This window comes from Pipistrellus hanaki (assembly GCF_964339955.1).
Source record: "Pipistrellus hanaki genome assembly, chromosome: 6".
NCBI classification, from domain to species: Eukaryota; Metazoa; Chordata; class Mammalia; order Chiroptera; family Vespertilionidae; genus Pipistrellus; species Pipistrellus hanaki.
The window spans coordinates 8,223,952-8,241,919 of NC_140508.1; the positions used below are offsets into that span (position 1 = coordinate 8,223,952).

The 17,968-nt window shown below is 57.8% G+C and overlaps 1 protein-coding gene and 1 long non-coding RNA gene across 3 annotated transcripts in view; one reads left to right on the plus strand and one right to left on the minus strand.

The window, feature by feature from the left end:
- Window positions 1–2,261: 2,261 nt before the first annotated feature.
- On the minus strand, window positions 2,262–8,661 carry LOC311624276. Of its 2 annotated transcripts, none has more exons than XR_014795276.1 (3): window positions 8,571–8,661; window positions 7,483–7,534; window positions 2,262–2,999 (listed from the first exon to the last, which is right to left on the minus strand). It is a non-coding gene; the product is annotated as an uncharacterized lncRNA (long non-coding RNA). The 2 variants fall into 2 exon arrangements; XR_014795277.1 differs by lacking the exon at window positions 8,571–8,661 and adding an exon at window positions 8,422–8,504.
- Window positions 8,662–8,818: 157 nt separating this feature from the next.
- PMEPA1 (prostate transmembrane protein, androgen induced 1) overlaps window positions 8,819–17,968 on the plus strand; it is a 49,305-nt gene continuing 40,155 nt past the window's right edge. The window contains exon 1 of the mRNA XM_084887272.1: window positions 8,819–9,326. Coding sequence (XP_084743398.1) covers window positions 9,212–9,326 — 115 coding nt within the window. The 5' untranslated portion in view covers window positions 8,819–9,211. The remainder of the gene's footprint in view (window positions 9,327–17,968) is intronic.

The following is a 17,968-nucleotide window of genomic DNA, read 5'->3' on the forward strand; positions in this document are numbered from 1 at the left end:
CAGGTTTCCACCCTGGAGTGATTTTGCCTCCTAGTGAGTGTTGGCAGAGTTAGCAAATAAAAGTACAAGGCACGAGGTTAAATTTGAATTTCAGTAAACAAAGAAACACTTTTCACTATAAATATGTCTCAAATATTGCCTGAGACATACGTATGCACCCGTTTGGGACATAATTATACTAAAAGGACTCGTTGTTCAGCTGACATCCACATGGAGCTGGGTGTCCTGCACTTACCAGGCAGCCCTGCTCCGCGCAGGTGTGTGGCGATGAGTGGGCCAGGCTGGGTGGGCTCAGGCAGGGGCCATCACCGCTTGCACCTAGTAGGGACTAGGGACCACGGACGCTGCTGAGCATGAGGACAGCCCCAAGACAGAGTTATCTGGCCCCAAATGTCAATATGACACCACTGAGAGATCCTGACATGGAGCAAGACTTGGGGTGAAACTCGGGATCTGCCCCTGTGGGGTGACAGGCAGACCCAGGGTGTCATGCCTCACCTGGGGAGCTCACAGGTAGGGACCGCGAGCTCTGAAAGGGCAGGCCCATCCCGCACACCCTGAAAGCGGGTATCTGATGGTCTCTTGGTCAGGAGAGTGTAAAATGACACAGAGGGACGTAAAGTAAATTAATAACCAGAGAGGCCCAGATTAGCCATCTGATGGTTTCAGCATGGAGATTTGGCACAGCCTGCTCCAAGCATCCTGGTTTCCTTGGCTACCCTGGCCACGCATTAGCTGTCTCAGGCCAAAAATAAAAGATTTTCAAGAAAGAAGTCACAGGACATCGCTGCTGCTTTTAAAAATCAGACACCCCGGGCTCGGGGACAGACAAGGGCTTACCTCTCTCTTCCTCCTGTCGCAGGACGGTGCAGGGCTGACAGGGTGGACCCCAGGGCCCGAAGGGTCTGAATTCAAATCCAGGCCCTATAGTCACTGGGCAGGTTTAAGTGCGTTATAACTTCCTCCCCAGGCCTCGGGGAAGCGCCTCCTCAGCGCCTCCTCGTCCACCCCTCCGGGTGAGGCCCCACACGTGGGAGCTGCCTCCCAGGACACCAGAATCTGAGGGCAGTGGGCACCCGAGTCCCCCTGGCAGCCCTGTCTGAAAAAGCCAACAGCTGGAAACAGCCCAGATCAATCAGGTAATCATCGGGTGAATGGAGCGTCGAAGTGGTCACAGGTGCCGCAGAGCGAGAGGAACAAAGCACTGTGCCCGCAGCGAGGATGAGCCTCCGTCTTGGCAGTGCGTGCGCAGAAAGGCCAGGGGACAGCCCACAGCTGTGTGGCAGGCGGCAGGGGGGATCTGTGGACCTGAACCCCCAAGGGAGCGGCAGGCACACAGACCACGCCCACAGGTGCTTTCCCTGGCCCAGCCGGACACGCCCTGCTCCGTGGGCTCCCAGCAGACCCCCTCCAGCCAGGGAGGTTCCGGAGGACGTTGCAGGGTCAGGGCCTGCTTCATGGGGTGGGATGTGTGCAATCATATGGAACTCTGCCCCACAAGCGGATCTGCTGCTGTCACCTTGACACGCAATGGTTCTGAGCTACATTTTTAGTCTGCACCGGGCTCCACAAAGAGCGTGGCTTGTCTTGAATGGAAAGCCGTGATGTTTAGCTTGCTCCTCAATTTCTGGAGCATGAAGCTATGGACTCTATGAAGCAGGTTGATGTAAACAAACGAGAATCCCACAATTTCCGGTCAGTGACAATGGAAATACCCGTGCAGATGCCCGAAGCCACCTTAGTGGTTGCTGGTTTAGAGGGCTGGCTCCATGAGGCAAGAATGGGCCTGTCGTGCCCACCAGAGTACTCCCGTCCTAGCCTAGCAGGGCCTGGTATGCCCCAGTGGCAGACAGTCTATTCACCACTCTGACCTCAGCCAGCCCGGAGGCTGGGCAATGAGGGGGTGGCAGGACCCCAGCTCACCTGGCTGTGCCCTTCCCACACGATTCCTATGCCTCCCCGCTTTCTTGCTTCCCAGTAGCACAGGCCTGGCTGGAGAGTTTCTGGTGAGTGCTGGAGAAGTGCTTCAGACCAAGGGCTCTGGAAACAGACAGACCTGGTTTGACTCTAGCCCCACCACCTTCCCGCCACAGGACCTTAGAAAAGTTACCTGGCCTCCCTCTGCCTCCGTTTCCACATTTGTAAAACAGGGATACTGACAGCACCTAACCTGTTTTTGTGTGAATATCGAATTAGAGAAGAAAAGCGTAATTTTTTGAGTATTAAGTTTTATAAGATGCCATTTTTTATTAGTACTGTGCTAAGACTTGGTCTTTGACATAATAATGCAACAAGTATATATGGAGCATGAAACACGGGGCAGATCCTTCACAAGGTACAATGTACGCGCCCCCCCACCCCCAATCACCTCCCCTGCGGAGCTCAGGTAGGGGAGACAGAGGAGAAACTAAGGTGGAGCAGAGGTGTGTTGGGGGAGGAGGGGACGCGGGGGAGAAGGAAGGGGAGAGTAAAATTTGCCCGTGTTTACTCAGAAAGGTGGGATTCACAGCGTCTTTCATGGATTCCGTTATCCCACTGGCCCCTGCCTGGCACAGAGTAGATGCTCAGTAAACGTCCGGCGAATGGACGGATGCCACTGGACCTCAGAGGATCCTGTAAAACACCTGCAGATACAAACAGCCTGCGACGGTGGGCGGCGTGGAGGACGGCACCCCGCACCTCCAAGCGGGGAGCGGACACCCGCCCAGGAGCGGAGCCGCCGCGGCCACGCCCTCTCACCACCACGTGGATTTAAAACCCACGCTGGCCCCGGGCTCCTGCCCCTCTTCCGTCATTGGGCGAAGCCGCCCGCACTTGCGTCCAATCAAGTAACTGCTCCCGGAACCCGAACTTGGGATTGGCCGGCCTGCTGTGTCATTTCGGGCTGCCCGTGACGTCAGAAGCGTCTGGCACCCCCGCCTCTCCGGTGTCTTGACTGGAGTTAAAGGAACCACGGGGAAGACGTGGGCGGTGTCGCTTCAGAGGCGCTTTTAAGTAACCTTTAAAAAAATTTAAATTAACGTTCATTGCAGAAAACACAGCAAACAGTATAAGAGAAATGTACATCCCACAAAACGAACTATAGTTAACGTTTTGGCATATATCATTTCAGTCTTTTTTAAAATATAATTTTATTTGTACAAAATTGGGATCAGTTCTACAGCCTATTTTAAACTTTACTTTATAAAGGACTTTTCTCTTTTACACCAAATAATCTTTGAAAACATCCTTGTTAACAATTGGATTATCTTTGACCGTCTTTGTTTAACCAGCTCCCCCACCCCCGCCCCCCTTTCATTAATTTTATTGCCTTTTTGCTTTTATAAAGATAGGATCAATATTTTGTCCTCAATACTCACTTCTCATTATTTCCTGAAAATGTGTTGTAGAACGGGTACTAGAGCGTGAGGACACTCACACTTGAAGGGCCTCATTCCCATTGCAAAATGGTCCTGCATTCCTTCAGATGTGCATTGAGCTGCTGATGCTCTCAGCTGTGGGTCCCCAGGGCCCTTTCAACAGGGCAGTGACATTCCTCACCTCTGAGGTGGGCTCCTGGACATGTGTTCCCAAGCCCCCTAAGGGCACAGCTCCCTGAGAAGAGGGGAGGGGGCCATATCTCTAACCCTGGCTGGGGACTGAACATGATGGCAGGGGTGTTTTCTGTGTGCCACTCCCCGGTAGGGACTGATGGGGCATCGTGGTGCCCTGCGGGGCCTGGGCTGAGAGTCAGGGACAGTCTTCTAGCTCAACTCTGCCTTCACCAGCACCTTGACCTTGCTAAGCCTTGTCCCTGACTGGGCCTCAGTCTACCCATCTGTCAGAAGACAGGATTTGGCTCCAATGTTTCCACTGTCATCTCCCTCTGCCTGCCCCTCATCTCTCTGCCTTGGTCCCAAAGCCCTGTGCTCTCTGTGGAAACCAGTTCCCTGCTGGGAATGAGACGCTGAGGGAGAGAAGGAGAAGGAGATGGCTCCTGTGGGAGGGTGGGGGTAAGGACCTGTGACCGTGTGGCAGAGCTTGTCTGGCTCGCTGCTGGAGAGCGCAACCATGTGGCGTTTGTCCAAGTGCTAAGCTCCTGTGACAACACCTAAACACATAGAGACAACCAACAAAACACACAATGCACATATACCCCCCACAGCGCGAGTACACATACACCCCACATATATATGCAACACACATATGGGCATCCATAGACCCACAACACACAGAGTACACTACCACCCCCCCACCCCACACACACACACACACACACAAATCAACTTCATGGTTAAGACTGTCTGGCTCTGCTCCGGTACCAGGCAAGTACCTGCTCTTGGTAGGTGCTGGCCCAGGTGCCTGGCTTGCCAATACTTCCTTAGAAGTTTGTCATTAGGTGGGTATTCAAGGGACAGGACAAAAGGAGATGTATGGGGTGGAGGGAGCGAGCAAGAAAGGAAGACAGAATTATTAGCAATTAAGGTAGCCCCAATTGCTCATGTGAGTGGGTGCTGTCCATGAATCCCCCAAGGTTTGCCGAGCACCCACGGTCCGGCAGCCCCCTGATCATCCCACCCACTGGGATGCATTTGGACAAGGCAGACTGTCTTGGCCCTTGGGGCTGCCAACCAAGGGCAGACAGACAGTGAACACTCAAACACACATGCTCAGTGCCGTGGGCCACTGTGCTGATGCGCACACACTCTGTGCAATTCTGTTTCCACCCCCATTTGGCATGGAGGAGATTCAGGATTATCCAGGCAAAATGACCCGCCAAGTCACTCACACAAGGTTCCGATATGGAGTTGCCTCTGAGTTGGTCTTCACTTCTTTCACTTGAGCCCACTTCCACCTGACCCTCCCTGCAGCGGTCAGCTGGAGCCTCCAGGAAGCCCATGGCCAGAGTTGCATGAGGCCAGCAGAAAGGTCAGGAGACCCCAGCAGAGGCGAGGAGGGCAGAAAAAGTACCAGCAGTCACATGCCACTCCATCTCACTCATGCCTCAGTGTTCCCATCTGTCACATGGGAATAGTAGTAGCTGGGACCTCACAGGGCTGTGGTGGGGATGCATTGAGGTACTGCGGACTGGCTATAGGATCCGAGGCATATATGTTGAATGATGAAGCAGATGAATATGCAAATATGCAGGGCCTAGGGCAGGGCCTGCCATCCAGGCAGTATCCAACGAACATTATTAGCTCTTGATACTGATTAAAAGTAAAACAAGACAAAAAAATAAAACATGAAGTCCAAAGATGCAAGTCTGGGAAAATTGACAGGCCGATTAAACCACAGGCAGGACTTGGGGAAAAATGAGTCAGCGGGCTGGATCTCCGGTGCTGGGCAGTCAGCAGGAGAGGGAGGTTCCTAAGCCCTAGGGCTGGCATTGCTTCTGAAAAGGCAGCTCTGTCCTCAGGCCTGGGGCGGTGGGAGGTGAGGGGACATGGCTGGCCCAGAGGAGGCTGAGATCTGCTTTGTACCACTGCCGCCCTCTGTGGACTCAGCCAGCACTTTCCACAGTGCCCAGCAGATGCAGTCGGACATGGCCAACCACCCCCAGAGGGGGCCAAAACCCATGCTGGCTTCCCAGCTTTCCCGGCCTGCTGCCAGGCTGCCAACGAGGGCCCGCATCCCAGAAGGACCGACTGCAGGATCCGCAAGTCTCCTTGTTCAAAAATGATTAATTATTAAGAATTTCAAGATGGTGACAGTAGAACATTAAACGGAGCACGGGGCACGGTACCTGCACCGGCTGGCCTTGCCTCTGAGCCCAGCAAGGCCTCCCGACTGGCTTAGACTGGACTTTCTCTCTCCAAAGGCCTGTGGCAGATCCAACCCACACTCAGGGCAGACAGGACACGTGCTGTCTGGAGGCCCAGAAAGGCGTGTCCCCAGCAGTTGTCTGGGGACACACGTGCTTTTCACAATCCCATGACCCGTAACCAGCCAGGTTGGGCAATGTGTCCCCAATCCCAGACTTCCTGGGACCGTGAGGATCCCTTCGTTCCTCTTCCACGAAGGGCTCTGGCCTGAGCACCTGTGCCCCCTGGCATGAGACTCCCTATCAGCTGTCCCACCTCCCCAGAGAGGCCACCCTGTGCCCTTGGGCTCCAGCTGGGTCCAGCCAGGGCTGTTTGTATTCTTCCCAGCTCTTGTTCCTCTCTGAAGCCATCACTTGGACTTAGGTGTTTACAGACTCACAAGAATGAGTCCCAGGAGAGCAGGGATTGTACTGCCCCAGGCAGATGCTCAGTAAATATGAGTAAATAAGCCACCTCTTCACATATTTCCTGACCCCCTCCAGGCCGCTAGCTCATGGTCGCCATATCTGAAATGACCTAGTGTAGCTACCAGTTTGCATGGGGGCTCCTAGTCTCTCCTGCCCCCCACGATGCCACACAAGGACAAGGTGCCCAGTGCCCAGCACAGTCTGGCCCTGAATGGGGAACATAATACTTACTGACAGTAATAAAACTTCTTTTCCTGACTTGTGGCCTCCCTCCCATGGGCTCAGGCTGGCCCAGCAGAGGTGAGCCAACACCCGTACCTCCCCAATACCCCAACCCCCTTCGAGTGAGGCTCTCATCGGGCCAGTAACACCTCGTGGCCTGATGGTGGGTGTGCCCCTGCATCGCTGATCCCTAGCACCACACAGGGTGGTGCCTGGCACCCGTCTTTGGAGATACAGCTGTGACCACCGTGCCTGGCACCCTGTCTTAGCCTCCGGGCAGAACCAACTTTGGAACCAGGGCTGAGACCACTAACCAGTTCCAGGTGCCACCATCATCAAAACAGTGGTGTCACATTGTCAGTACTCAATAAAATATGGCCAGTGCTCTTTCCCCAGACCCATCGGCCAGAGCTCAATGTGGGTAGGGTTTTTTTGGTGTGTGTGTGTGTTTTAATCTACTGAATTAACTGGTTATTTCTGCCTGTTGGCGGTTTAACCTGGATTGCCTCATTTCCCAAACAATCAATGTGTGTGTATTTCCGCTCACCAGACTGGACAGATGTCTGCGAGGGACTTGGAGGAGGGCAGGGGTTCTGCCTGGCATGGCTGGATTCCCGGCTCTCAGAGCTGAGCCCAGTGACAGTTTGTTGGTTGAATGAATGGAAAAATGGCTGGGAGGAGGGGCAGTGGTGGTCTCCTTGGCCTCAGGCCCAGGGTCATTTTCAGGGTCCCCTAGGAACTTTCAGGACCTCCTCAGCCTTTCTCCAAACTGCAAAGGCCATATTGCAGCAAAACCTATTCCCCCCCATTGCCCCTCTGTGGAGCAGCAGGTGAAGTTGACCCTTCCTCAAGGTGGGGGCTGCGTCTGCCCTCAGGACTCACCCATCCAAGCCTCAGGCTTGGACTTCTGCAAACAAATGATGGTCAGTGCCTTTGACCTCTGCGGTACTGACACTTGCGGCTCCCTCATAAAGCTCCTACCAGTCCATCGCCCCTCCTGCTAGGAGAGCAAGAGGCATCCTGGCCAGCAGTGCAGTGGGAAAACTCACCCACTTCCCAGGCCTCTTTCTCCGCATTCTGGGACGCTCTGCTGGTTCCAGTCTATTGAAAGGAAGTAATAACGTTAGAACCCCTTCCCCCTCCCGCCCCCCCACACAAAAATAATTCCTGCTCTTCACTGGAACTCCAGGCATTACAGGGCGTGTGGATACTTAAAGAACTAGGGGTGTGTGTGTGTGTGTGTGTGTGTGTGTGTGTGTTTGCGGGAGGTGAGGGGGGAGGTGCCCCAGGGCCTGGGTCCCGCTCAGGCTCCACCATTTGTGTGAGCTTAGATTAAGTCAGCGACTCCAGGTCAGTCTCGGGTCTGTGAAATGGGATAATAACCACCCTGCCTCCCCCAGAGAGTGCCAGGTTGAGTTCATATTGGGTAAGCTTCTGGCATGGGGTAGGCCCTCCATGTAAAATACAGACTTAGGGAAGCGTCTAGGAGGGGACACCCCAAATTGCCAAAAGGCTCGCGGGGTGGGGGTGGGGTGGGGGGTGGGGAGGCGCTCTTACATAATATTTCAACACCTTTTTACACCAGAAGACGTTCTCGGCATTTGAGTAATTAAAATTTAATGAAACAAAAGTACCCCTTGGTCCTCGCGAGCCGCGCCTCTCCCCCGCCGGCGGCCCCTGGGGCGGCAGACAATGGGTGTGGATTCACCCGGGGCCCTGGGGCTGGGACTCCACGACGGTCCCGGACTCGTATTTACATGACAAGGGCTCTGGGGCATTTGTCGGCGCTGCCCGGGGCGTGCCTGCGGGACCTCCAGGTGGCCCAGCCTAAACCTCCTTGGGCTCGGGTTAAAGTGCGCCGGGGGCCAAGTGGGCTGGGGGCCTCCTGGGGCTGCAAACCCGGAGTTGGGGAGCTTCCTGCGAAATCAGGTACTGGGTGACCTGGAGTACTCCCCTTCTCTCCTTCCCCTGCCCTGAGCCCCAGGAACCTCGTGCTCCTTTGGGGGACCCAGGCTTCCTCCCAAACTCTAGGTCCAGAACCCGCCGGGCCGAGGGGGCGGGGAAAGCACCCGGCAGCGCTGCTAACCCGAGTCCCCTCTCCCCGGGCCGGTGTGCAGGGCACGGGTCCCACACGGACCCGGTTGGAAAGGGGACCGAACGCCCCTCAGCTGCGCGGGTTCCGGTTCTGTGCGGGCCGCCTCGCTCTGGCCCTTTAAGAACCCGCCCCCTTCCCCGTCACCCCGCCCCGCGGCCCGGGGAGGGGGTGCGGGGGAACCTCGGCGGGGATTGGCGCAGCGCGCGCCCCCTCCCCGGCCCCCGCGCGGTGGGAACCGGCAGCCCCGTCTAGCGCTGACGTCAGACCGTCTGCCTGCCTCCGACCGCGGTCTCCGAGCGAAACCCGATCTCCTTGGACTTGAATGAGGAGGAGGCGGCGGCGGCGGAGGAGGCGCTCGGCCGGGGAAAGCCAGCGGCGGAGGCTCAGCCCCGGCGGCCGCGCGCGCCCCGGCTGCCGGCCCATTTCCCGGACGCCACCCGCGGGCGCTGCCGACGCTCCGGGGGCCGCGGAGGGGCGGCCGGGGGTGGCGGGGGACCGCGGCCCCGCGCACTGAGTCCCGCGGCGCCCCGGAAACTTGGCGGCGTCCCGAGCCCGGCGAGCCGGGGCGCGCCTTCCCCGCCGCACGCCTCCTGCATGCGGGGCCCGAGCGCCGGGCGTCGGCCGGAGCCCCCCCCGGCCGCCCCCGCGCACCTCGCACCCCGCGCCGCGCCGCCACGCCGTCCATGCACCGCTTGATGGGGGTCAACGCCACCGCCGCCGCCGCCGCCGCCGCCGGGCAGCCCAATGTCTCCTGCACGTGCAACTGCAAACGCTCTTTGTTCCAGAGCATGGAGATCAGTGAGTGACCCCGCGCCCCCCTCCCCGGAGGCCCCGTCGGGCTCAGACCCCGAGTCCAGGCGCAGCTGCGGGCGGGGACCCGGGCTGTGCGCGCCCCTTCGGGCCGTGAGCCCCGCGCCCCGGCTGCGCCCGCCGCGCCCCAGGCGCGCCCTCCCGGCTCGCGGCAGCTGGCGGCCGGCCCGGCTTTGTCCCGCGGCGCTGCGAGCCTGGCACGGCCCCCGCCGCTCGCGCCCTGCCCGCGGGGACTCGGACCCGGGGCCGAGTGGTAGAGGGCGGCGGGGCGCCCGGCGGGAGAGAGCTGGGGTGGATGCGTGAAGTTTCCATTTTATTTCCCTAAGGGGCAGTCGCGTTGGAGCAATTAGGCCGGCTCTGTATCAACTTTGGCTGGGAGGGGGGTGGCGGGCGTGTGAGACACTGTCTGGCCTGCGAGGTGTCTGGGGCTCCGAGCGGCTGTCTGGAGTGTGCGTGGCACTGTGTGTCTCGGTCTCTGTAAGTGGGTTGCGGTGCGTTGATGGGAGTGTGCGTCTCTGTGTGTGTCTCGGTCCCTGTAAGTGGGTTGCGGTGTGTTGATGGGAGTGTGCGTCTCTGTGTGTGTCTGTGTGTCTAGGTCGCGGTCTGTCCCAGGAGTACGTGTTTGTGAGCCTTCCCAGGTCTGCGTGGGGCTGGGCGCCTCTCTTGGGGGTCTGGGGACTGTTTGTGCCCAGGTGTCTGGATCCGGGGCTCCCGATGGTGGGTTTGGCCCAGCGGTGGATCCCGAGTATGTGTGTCATTGTGTGAGTGTCTGTCCCCGACGTACCTATAAATATCCTGTCTGGACAGCTTGGCTCAGTCAGACTGGGACGATGGTTACAAATGAGTCAAAGTTTGGGGCTGTTTGTGTTTGGGACTGCCTTGCCCTGGCAGAGGGAGGTAGAGGAGGGTAGGGATGGGGGTGTTTGAAGCTCAGCCTGATTTGCCCGGCACTTTCCTCCTATCGCCCACCCAGGTGGAGGTATAGCTGGATGGGGAATTAGCTGCCACCCCCTGGGGCCGTTTTCCAGCCAACACCCCTCCCCCAGCCACCTTTGGAGGACCTCTTGTCTCTCTGAACTTCATTTCCCATCTTCGCCCCTGGACACCTCAGGCGAGGGGGCACGCAGCCCGCTGCACGGCCAGCCTTCCAGCTGGGACCAGGAGCCAAAAGGCAGCTGCCACAGAGCCAGGGCAGTCACTAGGTGACTCATAAGCCAGTTTCCAAAGGCGGCTGCCACAGCTTTCGGCCCCTGAGCCTGTACAGTGAGGCTCAAGAGGTAAAAATAGCCCATGAGCCGCCCCGCTGGGGCAGGCTGGCGGGCTTGGGTGGGGGGTCCTTCCATTCACCTCGCCCCACTCCCTCCAGGCAATTGAGAGCCTTGCTCCCCTCCCCCAGCTGCCCTGCCAGGCCAGCGAGGTGCCAGGAGGACCTGCTCCGAGCCAGCCAGCGTTTTCGGAATTGAGTTGCATTTAAACCAGATTGCTTCCCAAAGGCCCTTTGTGAACTCGGGAGGCTAATGAAATGCATGGGGATGTTATTAAAATATGTTTGCACATGTTTGGAGTCTCCCAGTACTAAGTGGGTTGCTGCTTAGGTCTCCTGCTTGCCTTGTTTTTACCCCCTCCTTCTGTAAAGCTGCTTGGGGGACCTCCCGCCCAAGGGATCCACGTCGTGTTGAACTTGTCACCTTGAGGGCTGGGCTCTGTCTGACACTCTGCTCTTGTCCATCCTTTGGGTACAGGACTTAAAGGGCACTCGTTCTTATTTCTGCCCCTTCTTTGGCTAATATTTCGACTGACACTAAGGGTCAGTAAAACCGTGGCCTGCAGGGACCCTTGAGGGTAGCATCCAGAACCCTGGTCCTTGGCGCAGAGCTGGCCCGGGGCGGCCCATTACTCCCTGTACTTTTTACACAGGGCCCCCTGCTTACGGGAAGAAAGCCCAGGGCCGAGGAAGCAGCTTTAAAACCAGGTATAATGTAACCGTTTGTTGCAAGTGCTAATCAGATTTCAGTCAAGGGTCTGCTGAGGAAGCCCAAGGGTCTGGAGTCCTTTTATACAAAGAGATGGAAGGAAGGGAGGAAGGAGGGAGGGAGGAAGGAAAGATTGAAGGGGGGAAAGAAGCTGAGCAGTGGCCACTGGGTAGTTCACACAACAGCGCTGGGAACATTACCGATGCGTCTGGAGGGCCCGCCGGGCAGCATCCAGGTGGCTCTTTATGAGAGGGGATTGCCCTGACTTTTAAGCCACCTGGCCACAGGTTCCTCACCTGGTAAACGTGACCATGAGGTTGAAATGCTACCATCTTTCAAGATGGGGCCTCTGCCCTCCGAACTCTGGCTGGAGGCTCCCATGGCAGAAGTGGTCCTGCTCCAGTAGCCCTGGGTCCTCCCTCTGGGCTCAGGATCCGCGCCATCATTTCTAGATGAGGCAGGGTGCGATGGAAAGCTTCGCCCCGGGTCCCCCACCCACACCAGACCCCGACCGGCTCATTTCTCGTGGAGTGCACGCACTGTCCCTGGAATTTGGAACTTGGGCTCCAGAGTAGGCCCACCTTGAACTTGGGGGGCTGGAAGGAATCCGTGGCATCCCTTTGCAGCATGGAGGGAGGGGGATGGGGGGGGTCCCTCTGAGGCCAGACATCTGGAATGGGCTTGACTTGACTTTAACAAGATGCTCCATCTTTTCTGAGAGCCGAGAGTCTGATGCAGTTCGCTGTTCCCAAAACCCAGTCCGCAGAAAAACACACCTCTCTTTAAAGGCAGGGGTCTTGAGATTGAAAGCCGCAGGCTCAAGTGACAGCCCACCACGAAGGCAGCCAGGGAGGGGGTTCGCTCCGCTTCCTTTGAGAGGATTTCTCCTGCTACAGTTTTTTCTCAGTGTTCTTGTTGATCTTTTTTCTGTGTCTTTTAGAAATGACCCCGTCTTCCTCCACCCGCTTCTGCTCCTGCGGCAGGTAGAAGCCGACAGCTCTCTGGGCGGACTGAATTGTCTGCCGTACAGCCGCTGGCTCTTGTGACAACATTTCTGGAGGGCCCTGGGAGGCGCACCTTGGCACCCCTGTGGGCAGACCTGCTTGGCAGTTTGGGTTTTTAACACCATCGGAGTCTTTGAGCCTCTGATTCCCCTTCTCCAGCTGGTTCCAAACCAGTAGTCCCACATAGCGTTCAGAACGCAGGGCGCCGTGTTCTGATTGTTCTCCTGACACACGCTGTGCCGCTGAACACTGAAGTCCCCGTGTCTCAGCCTGGGCGCTGGGCCGCCCTGGGCCAGATGATCCCGTTGGGAGGGCGGGAGGGGGTCCTGCTTGCTGAGGTTCGGCAGCACCCCTGGCCGGTCCCCACTGAGGCCAGAAAGAGCAGCTTCCACTCCCCCAACCCAGTGTAACCCAGACCACCTGCAGACTATGCTCGACGCCCCCGACAGGGCCCCTGGCTGAGGCGCAGGCTCTAACGGGTCTTGGTTTCTGTGGGGAAGGGGCGGGGGGGCAGGAAGGCAGATCTGAGCTGCCAGATCCCCTGTCCCCTCAGAAGTCAGTCCCTGTGAAGACTGCGCCATCGCTCTCCAGCTTGGCGTCGTCCATTGTGCGGGAAGGGCTGGGGCTCCCTCGAGGAAGGCCCCGTTTCCATCCTGCGTTTGCGTTTCTTTGGAGGAGAGGCTCCGGCACCTGTGGAAAGTGGGGATTTCAGGGTTTGGGTTGATCTTGGTGCCGAGGGCCGCTGTGCCCTCGGTGGGCCCTCTCAGCAGGGCTTTTCAACCCACAGCATTCTACGGCTGATCTTGGCTGACCTTGGCTTGAGGTGTGATTAGGGGTTGAGTTTTGGCGGGACCTCAGGCCGGGCAGGAGGTCTGGGTTAAGCCAGCTACACCGCCCCGCGATTAGTCTTATCAAGACAGAAGATCTAATTGCTCCTGCTGCACAAGTGCCCCCAGGTGCCTGCCCACGTATCCATGCATACCAGTGTGTGCACAATCCCATGTGCCTGCACCCATACACACGCACACATACATGTACACACACCCCTCGCCAGCTTCCCTTTGGGTATGGATGGTTACTTCTCCTGGGCACGGAGGAAAAGAAATGGAGAGAAAGCTGTGCCGCTGTGTGCACTCTGCCTTCGGGAGAAGGGGGAACGGAGTGACAGGAGGAGCCACCGGAGAGGAGGCTGCTGGGAGGGTCCTGCGGGGCTGCTGGCCTCAGCGCCGGAGCAGGCACGTGCCCAAGTGCACCCGGGTGCTGCCCGCTCGCCCCCCCCCCCCCATGGGTTTTAAACGTATGGTGTGTTCAGACGTGAGGAAGGGTTTGAGAGGAGGGTCCTGGTGGGGGGGCCCAAACCAGAGGGTCCGGGTAGCGTTTTGTTTCGGACAAGTTTGCAGGCAGTGTGGCCGCGGGGATCCTGCCCAAAGAGGCCGTCATTTCACGTTGGATTTGGGAGCTGTGCACTTGCGGATGGGAGGAGAGCAAAGCTGAGGCCCATTTTGTAAAGATGTCCTGTGCACGCACGTGTGTGTGTGTGTGTGTGTGTGCGCACACATATTGAGGGACACATGTTGGGCTGTGCTGGTGTGCCCCCTGCTCTGGGTGTGCCTGTGCCGGGAGCATGGGTCCCGTGGAGCGTTTTCTCTGGGGTGGCGGCAGAGGACGGGGTCTGCCCCCAGGGGCCCGGCTGCTGGGCTCGCCATTGCCACCTGGACCCCACGTGGCCAGATCTTCGGGTTCAAGGGATTGGATCACTGGATTTTGATGTAAAACTGGGGGTTTAAGTACTGTCAGCAGCCTACTTTTCTCACTACGAGGGCCCACCGCTGTCCGCACACCCGGTGAAGCCCGTGTGCTACTGGATTAAGAGTGTGACCCGGGCCAGAGGGATCGAGGCCCAACTCAGTTCCAAAAGTCACCGGCTGCGTCACGTGTCCGGTCTGTAAAGTGGGATCCAGCAGCCTGGGTGCCGTGGGCTGTGAATAAGCGGCCTCGGGGCGCCCATGTCTGCGCTGCTTCCCCCTCGGGGCGGGCACACCCTCTGCGAAGTCATGATAACCGAGCATTGACAGCCAGCCTCGCCTGGGGTCTCCTCGGGGCCTTGTCAGCCTCTGGCGAGAAGTGCCGGTCACCAAGCTGGGAAAGTTCTGGAGTGGCTTGCCCACCGGAGCAGGGGCTTCAGACCCCGGCGTGTGCCTCAAACGGTTTGGGGCATTGCCAAGCTTTCGGAGAGCCACAGAACGGCTTCTCTCTTCTGTTTCCAGGGTGACTGATGGGTTTTTGCTTCCACTCCCTTTCCTGGTTGGATACAGAGAGCTTATTATGTGCCAGGTACTAGTGATGCATTTCTCAGTCTTCAAAACACCACCGTGAGTGAGCCATTGCTAGCACTGATTTGCAGATGCAAACACAGGATCAGAGAGGGTGAGACACTGGCTGCAGGTCACACAGCCAGGAACTGAGGCTCTGCTGCGATTCACACCTAAGCTCCCTCCTCCCAGGATGTCTCTCCCATGAGGCCACACTGCCTCCCCGAGCTCTGGCATTTTCTTTGTCAGACTTGACATTACAGCTGTGTTTTCGATTGTGGCCAAAGACCAAAACCCATGTTGGACCTGCCTTCCGGGAGGAACACTAACAGACCTCAGAGCTCGAGGTTGCCTCTGATGCCTGCCATTATGGCTGTTCCAGAGCTGTTCCAGGTGCTCCGGGACATCCGAAGACATCACAGCAGAGCTGACGTCGGTGAGGAAATGGAAGACATGAGCTCGTTTCCGGGAGGGGGGTGCTGAGACCCCCCAGCTCCCAGACTGGCCATCCTGTTGGGCCCCTGAGCCCCCGAGAGTCTCCATGGGACGGGGCACACAGTATTGAGCACCGTGTGATCAGTGTGCCATACCCGTTCCCTCCGTCACCCAGCATGAGGTGCCCCCAGCCTGGCAGATAGCTCGTACGTGTAGGAGGAGGGGAGAAAGTGGGCAGGGCAGGCTGATGGGCTCACAGAAGATTCCAGATAGGAGAGGAGGTAGTCAAGATACAGACTCTGAGAACCGTCCTTTTTGGGTTTGGACGAGGGTCCCTCGGGCAGAATCCCTCCGGTCCTCACAGGGTGCGGGCAGGAGCCCGAGCACTGACAGTGCCCGCACAGAGGAGCAATGTGGGTGCTCCACTCCTCGGTGGGAAGCTGCGCCTGAGCCTCTGCACCCACGAGAGGTGCTCTGAGGGGCGGCACCGGGATGCCCACAGCCCCGTCGGCGGGAAGAGGTCCAGCCCCTGCCTCCCACCCCCATTCTCCAGGCTTGGCCCTGGGCCCTGGGCTCTCTAGGAAGCTGACCCCCGTGTTCCCAGGCTCTGTCCTCAGAAACAAGTTAAATGAGCTGAGTCAGTTTCAACAAAGTTTGGGGCAAGCCCACTACCCTTTCCCCAAAGAAGTGTTCACCCCCAGTGGTCTGGTCGCCCACTTCAGACACCCTGACTGCTGTGCACCCCCAGGCTGTGCTGCAGTGAGAGGCCGTGGGCCCGCTGCCTGTTGTGCGTGTCCACGCGGGCTGGATGTCCCTGACAGGACGCTCCCAGACTTTGCTAGTGCTGCCCGCAAGGCTCAGCCCCTGCCCTGGGGGGGAGAGGGGGATTCATCCCAGCAGCCACACCGCCTTGAGGGAGGCTCAGAATTTGCATGTGGCCACAGCAAACACCCCTTCTTCACCAGCCCAAGTTAAAGCAGGTGAAATAGCTGTGATCTGATGCTACAACTGCAGCTGATGTCTAGGGAAATGTGGTGTGAGAGTCTGGTTCTTGTCGAAGATGTGTTTCAACAGCCGGGAGAATCTCTGTTCTGTTATGGCCCCTCCATTGAAGGAATAAAAAAATAAAAAAAAAGTTAATGCTGAAACTGTCACCAGAACTCTGTATGTCCATGCTCGCTCCCGTTACACTGCTCACTGGCTGCACATTAGAAGGACTTCCTGAAGGCCTTAGTCATCTGGAGCAAAGTATTGTAGAAAGGGAAGGTATTGGGAGGGTCCATTCTGTCCCAGGAGCCCTGCAGGAATTTGGTGGCTGCCCCGCCCCCGTTTACAAATTCCCAAATCGTAGGGCTCATGCGCAGTAGCCACTCACAGGTCTAACTCTAACTGCCTTCCGAAAAGCAGTATAGCCAGCACTACTTCTGTAAACCTATGAATCAACTTTGCGCAAACACCCTGAGTAATTTCTTTGTTCCTTTTTTTTACGTGGTAATTGGTGTCTGTAAAAGCCAAAGGTTTGGGCTTGCAGAAGGCATGATTCATTTATTGGTGTCTGCGCCGCCCCGCCGCCGTTCAGTCATTCCAGGATGCCGCCTCGGTGAGCCGGGCGTGATTCATCCCGGGCTGGGCTCGGCAGCCCGTGGGGTCATGACCATCGGAGGAAGCGGTTTTTTTCTAATCTATTTATGGTATGGGAGAAAGAGGTGGGTGTATTGAGATGATGGAGAGGGTGTCAATTACATTAGTGAATATCACCGATTAAATAACACCAACCAGCCCTTAAACACCACTCCACTTACTGCTGTAGATCATTAAGATAGACCACAGCTGAACACGCCCGTCTCTCGCCGTGCTGCTCACGATCCCGGTCTCTGAGCAGGCTGTGGGCAGGGATGCCCCGTCTAACCTGGAGCAGAGTTTCAAGCTGGGAGCCACTGATGCAGGGATGCTGGCTTTTAAAAAGTCTACTTGTAACGGTTTAAATTTCTCTGCTTCGGGGTCAGGGGCCACTCCCCACGCCCCTCTCATTTGCTTACCCGTGGAGCTGCTGGTTTTACCTAATTTTATTAGTTACTTTGAGCTCTAAATAAAATTGTCACCGTCCCCCCATCTAGAGGTAATTAGTAGTGCTTGCTGCACAGCCGAGGTGCAATTATGAGTCCAACTTCCAATCCCACGTGGATCTAGGCCCGACTCGTAAATCACGGGCCAGAGTGGCTGTGTTTCGTTGAAGAAGGTTTCCTCCTGCGGCCACTTCCGCCTGCCGTCCCCTCTGGGTGGTTCTCTGTCTGCAGTGCGTGCTCCGAGGTGTCCTGCCCTCGGCGTCGCCGAACAGAGGAGTCTGGCCCCGTCCCCGGGAGGCCTCGGCTCCTGTGCACTGTTAGTCGCAGGGACAGCTAGCCAAGATTTCTCCAGCTGCTTTGTGACTTTAAGGTGTGGGTGGGGAATGAATGCCTGGCATTCGGCTCAGCACACCCCTTCCTGCCTGAGACAGACAATGGCCATCCCACGCCCACCCCTGCCGGGCTCCCATCCCTCCGAGGTGGTGCGCCCATGCCCAGCCCCGGCCTGGGTGAGGGTGGTCTCCAGCAGTGAGATCACAGTGCAGGTGGTCCTCGCTGGGAACACGGCATTGTCCGCAGAACTGGCCGCGGGAGGGTGGCTGCGGGGCTCCGGGAGGAGAGCAGCGGCTCCTGCTTGCAGCCACCTGTCTGCTGCTCCTCCTGTCACACGGCGGCGGCCTAACGGGCAGGGTCAGCTCCTTCGTGAGATCCAAGGGTGTGCCAGCAGCTTGGAGGGACGCAGCCCCTGCCTTCGGCTGGCAGGCCTGGTCCCTCTCGGACCTCTGGGCTTGCGCGTGGGGAGATGGGGAGTGAGACCCCACCTCCTGCAGTCAGCCCCCG